This window comes from Orycteropus afer, unplaced genomic scaffold (genome assembly GCF_000298275.1).
Source record: "Orycteropus afer afer isolate SDZICR_OR568_19922 unplaced genomic scaffold, OryAfe1.0 scaffold00001, whole genome shotgun sequence".
Classification (NCBI taxonomy): Eukaryota; Metazoa; Chordata; class Mammalia; order Tubulidentata; family Orycteropodidae; genus Orycteropus; species Orycteropus afer.
The window spans coordinates 30982656-30988367 of NW_006921588.1; the positions used below are offsets into that span (position 1 = coordinate 30982656).

At 34.3% G+C, this 5712-nt stretch overlaps 1 protein-coding gene across 1 annotated transcript in view; it reads right to left on the reverse strand.

Annotated features, from left to right (window-relative positions):
• Positions 1-5712, reverse strand: part of UBR3 (ubiquitin protein ligase E3 component n-recognin 3) — a 347537-nt gene that overhangs the window by 86308 nt on the left and 255517 nt on the right. The window contains exon 28 of the mRNA XM_007953244.2: positions 1081-1191. Coding sequence (XP_007951435.2) covers positions 1081-1191 — 111 coding nt within the window. The remainder of the gene's footprint in view (positions 1-1080; positions 1192-5712) is intronic.

Sequence of the window (5712 nt, forward strand, 5' to 3'; positions counted from 1 at the left end):
AAAAAAAAAAAAAAGAAACTGAGCTGAGAATGAAAGGAGAAAGAGAAGACTGAAGCGGAAAGGGAATATAGGGTCAAGAAAAGGAATGTTAAATGGGAGACTTTAGCATCTTCATAAGTTGAGAAGAAATGAGAGAAGAGGTAGAAAAATTGAAGATACATAACCAAAAGGACTATTGATGGATTCAGGCCCCTGCAGCGTTAGGGAGAAAGGAATGCTAGAGCACAACAGAAAGATTATCCCTGAACACAGGAAAGGATATTCCTCAAAGAGTAGAAGAAGAAAGGATTGGTAGGAATGCAGTCATTTATCGAGGAACAGAAACACAAGTTAGGAAACTAATGGAATGTGTAACAGAGACCATTTTTTTTTTTTAGTTACACAGGAAAAGAGAGAATCTAGTGAGAGGAAAGGGATCCTGCAGTTTAGGCAAAGAATCTGGTCCTAAGGAACCAAAGTTTTAGAATAGCTGCTAAGGGCAACAGGAGAGGAAACTGATCAAAGACAGATAAATGAATTTATAATCCATGCCCCTCATTTAAGCCAATGTTACTGGAAACCATTAGTTTGTGGTGGTACCAGCTTATATAGCTGTGTGATTTTCTCTGGCAGGGCTAGAAGTCTGAATCCAAGATCAAAGGAGGCAGGTTAAATGACTGTTAGTAGAAGAATAAAGCATGCAAATGTACCAGAAAAAAAGGCAGAAGCAAAGAACCAGAGATCTCAATGAAATCAGAAGCAAGACACAAATGACAGTGAAAATAAGAGAATTTGAAAGGTAGTCATATAAGATGATACAGTAGGGTGTTAAAGCTTAATATTTCAGAGCTGGAGTAGAAGAGAATACTAAAGGCCATGGAAGTAAGTTACTCAAGTGAAGTTAAAAAAATAAATAAGTAAATCCCTGAAGACGTCAAGGAACTGTAATGTAAGGCTGCTGTTGGTCAAATAGCTCAAATTCAAACAGCCATCAAAATCACCTAAGATGATGAACTAGAGTTGAGGTATATAAGCTGCAAAAAAGATTTTAATACCTGGAAAAATACATAAATCTCTAAAAATTTTTTCCAATCAACTTACCCGTAATGATTCCATGTAAGATTTATGACAATCTATATGTAATGTATGGCCACAGGTTTGTACATAAACACCTCCTTCCCAACCAATTGATACTGCCAAAAGACAGGAACTCTTAAAAAATAAACAGGAAAAATAAAATTAATTTAAATATTTATAAACATATTTAAATATATTCATTTAAAAACAACTGTGTAATTTCATATTGTTTTACTAATATGGAGTTTGTACTTCTGTGATAAAGAGTAACATCTAACTAGAGATAACAATTATCTTTTAAATTGTAATACCATAAAGTTTCAGTTCCAAATATCTACACTCATAATGAAAAAGGATAAACAGTATGAATTAATCTTTCTCCTACTCTATAAAATATAAGGTCTTAATATGAAACTGTGCTTCGGTCTAAACCGTAGTGCTTGTGATTATTTTACCTGTTCTATTATAGTACTTACAGGAGCCCTTGAGGCACAACGGTTAAGTGCTCAACTGCTTGCTAACTGAAAGGTTGACCATTCAAACCCATCAGTGGCTCCACTACAGAAAAGATCTGGCAATCTGCTCCTACAAAGATCACAGCCTAGCAAATTCTATGGGGCAATTCTACTCTGTCATATAGGATTACAACAACAATTGGAATTAATTACCTTTCTTGAAACTTTTACCTCCCTCTAACCCAAAAACCAAACACACTGCTGTCGAGTCAATTCCGACTCATAGTGACCCCTCCTTGGGTTTCCGAAGTGTTATCTCTACGAAAGTAGACTGCCCAGTGGCTGGTGGGTTTGAACCTCTAGCCTTCTGGTTGCCAGTCAAATGACTTCAAGCACTACCCCACCACATCTCCCTCTAGCTTCCATAACACCACCATTTCTTGGTTTTGCTCTTGTCTATTTAAATGTTTTTCCTAAGCCTCCTTTCAAGAGTCTTATTTTTTCTCTTGCCCTTTCAATGTTTATACTCCTCAAAATTCTACTTGTAGTATTGCTCTCTTCTCATTATAACTATCCTCCCAGTAATTTCAACTACCTTGCAAGACTAAATGTTTTGCCTGAGTATTAAGCACAGATATTCAATTAGAAACCTCCAGTTTGAGGTCCCTCAGGTAACATAAAAGCAATGTATCAAAACCTTAATTTGTCATTTTCCCAGTGAACCTTTCTCTTGGTTTAAAAACTCCACAATTCATTTAGTCACCAAGTTAGAAACCAGAGTCATTCTACATCACAACATAATTATTAGTTTCCAAACCACATTGATTCTGTTTCCTAAATAACTCATGATTTTGGCCTCCTCTTGATTCCCACTATAACATTCAATTCTTTATCATTTTTTGGGAGAGGTGGGAGGGCTTAAACAATTTCTTAACTGGTCTCCTTGACTTCAATTTTTCCTATGATGCATCTCCATAGATCATTTGAAAATACAAGTCTGGTCACAAGAATAACCCCAAAACATGCCTTAATATTTACAAAGGTTTAACATACAATAAAGAACGGACCCAGATTATATAAGCAAACTACATACCTTTTGATATTTGTTTTAAAAGTTCAATGCTTTGATCTACTGTTTCTCTTACATCTTCAACTTCTCTAATTCCTTCCTTCAATCTATAAACGCATAAGACTTTTGCTCTTAAAATACCTTCCTTTGCATTTTCATCATTTGGCCTCTGTTAAACAGGAATAGAGCCTGAACTTGAGTTTACCCTCTAGAGTCTGTAGTAAGTAGATGGGCAGGCCAGGGTGTGACATCATGTCTAACATGAGTGACAGCAGATAATGAAAGACTTGACAGCCATCAGATCTGGATGTTCTGATAAGCTTAAAAACTAAGTTAACCTTTACTATTTTTACATAGTTTTTATTTTTTATAGCAGTTTTAGGTTTATAGAAAATTTTTACATAGATCCCTTCCACTGCACATTATTTCTATTAACACCTTGCAATCCACTTGTTAAAACTGTTGGACCAATGCTGACACATTATTAGCTAAAGTTCATATTTTATATTATTAACCTGAAAATTTTATTTAGATTGGAAATAAATTTATACATTATAAATGACCAAAACATCTTTCAATGATAGTAAACAAAGTTCCAATATTAAACAAAGACTCTATATGAGTTTATACGAAAGTTTAAAATATTGCACAATACAAAATGCCTTCCCAGCACACTTAAAGATGTGTAGCAGCACAAATCAAATACTCACAGCAGGTGAACAGGCTTCTACTGTTACAAATCAGAAAAACAACAGGAGGCCTGCTCATCTCAGTTTTATGTTTTGAAGCTGCTTGAAGTAGAAGCAGATTTTGGTGTTAGATCATTTTCGAATGGTTGGTACTCAGTTAAACAAGCTGCTCTCTTTGGTACTGTATCATAATAATGTAATTAATCTTTTTTTTTTTTAATAAAAGCAGTTAGCTTTTCAAACTGTAAATAGTAAATCATTTTTCTGTATAACTTTAATTTTCTCCTAGATGTCTTATTTGACTCTCTGTAGAGTCAAAACAATGAAGGAAAAAAATTAACTAATACAAGACTAACATTTTGGGAATGTCAACTCTGCCCTCCAGTGTACTATGTGCTTAACGTTTAATCTTCACAACCTCTTAGTTTATTAAAACATCATACAGTAGGTGTTGCTATCCTTTTTAACAGCAGAAAAAATGTTCAAGGTTACTACCCAGTTATAAATGGTAGAGACACAGTTCAAACCTAAATCTGGCTCAATCTAGGGTACTTCCCTTTACTGTTTCACTCGCTTGCTCGCGCTCGCGCTCGCGCTCGCTCTTGCTCTTGCTCTTGCTCTCTCTCTCTCTCTCCCTCCCTCTCTCATGTAAAACACTCCCAATTTCTGTATTGTCTTACATGACTAAAATTCTGTGTCTACTGTGTAAAATGTATGCATTTGATTTGGAGGGAACAGAATCTATACAATGTAGTTCCATAATCAATATTAGTAATCATTGATAACCATTATTCTGTTCTACACAGTCTGTCTGGCTACATAAGTCTGGTGGTACTCTGTATTAGAGCAGTTCAAGAAGAACTTCAGTGTGCATCAAGGACACACAAAGCATGTGTTAGCTCCTGAAGGGACATAAAACCAATACAAAAATAACACTAGACTTCCAGAGGCATCCAGTCCACAGAAAACACAATAAATGCAGAAAGTAACTTGTATGACATTACACAAAAGTAATGATATAGGGATACACTGTTACTCATTATTACTGGTAATTGCTGAGAGAAACACAATTCAAGATCCAAGTTTCAGTTCAGAGCCTTTAAAGACTCTTTTCTAGAGATGAATAACTATTCTAGCTCCAGGAAGAATATTCTACCTTTTCTCTCCTTTATTAGATATCCTCCCTCAAAATTATCATGTTCTTAGGTCTGGGTTATACTTTGAGTTGCAATCAAATTGCTTTTCTTTTCTATTTGGTTTTGGAATTCATCCTAACCAATTCACTCTAAAGTGATTTCAAACTGATAAAATTACAATCAAGATTACAGAAAGAAAATAAAATCTAAATAAAAGTGGCAGGAAATTTTCTACAAAAGCAGAACTTGGCATAATTTCAGCATTTTCTTTCAAAATAAAAATATTTATTGGCCTATCTGATTAATGAAGCAATACATGTATCCTATAAAAAAATTAAAACAAGGCATAGAGAAAAAAGTGGGTATGTGTGTATATTTGTATGTATATAACACACACAAGCTGGTTTTTCTAAATAACCATAACTTTATCTCAAAGCTTCTGAAAATATATAAAAGCATGGTAATACTACTGTCTTATTAGGCCCAACCTGAGCCATTCAAGATGGGCTATCTTGAACATTAAAGGTCCCACTTTACATTTATATTGATCTTTATTAGGTGCAAAATGATCTAAAGAAACTTCATTTCATTTTCACCATCTGATGGGTTATCATATGGAAGATTATTATAAACTCTATCTTAAGATAAGGAAATTGAGTCCTACACTAGTGATTTGGCCAAGCTCAAATAATTAAGAAATGGCAGAACTGGGACCAAATCCCCAGTATTTCTGCTCTAGGACTCTTTCTACTCTACATGGTAATTCTGTAACTTACAACCATAAGCCTCTCCAGAATCCACTAGAAACCTTCTTCTCAATCCAGTCTGTTATGGAACGAGCCTCTGACTCATTTATCTTTACTAAGTCAGTTACTGTTTCTAGTCATTAAGTATTCTCTCTACTCTCTAGCCTTCTAATTTATTACATTGAAACTAGTAGATTATGGGTAAGAAAAATTCTATTTGGAAATAGAATCTCACATAGCTAACTAAAAATAATGCTTTATATTTTTAGTATTTTCAATATTTTGAGCTATTATATATCATATATTTACTTAATCCAAGATACAGTCAACACAAAAATCAGTAACAAGTTAAAGGAAACCCTGTTTGATACCATCATAAGTGGTATACAAGTTCTACAAACAAGTTAACAATGCTGCTGCTGTTGAATACATAAAGTTCTATCCTCTAAGCCTTGAGACACCTCTGAGTGCTACAGCCCGTAAAGTGCAAAGTTCATAACAAGGAGCCACAGAGATGTGAATCAAATCTGTTCCTACTTAATATTAAAAAAAAAAAAAAAA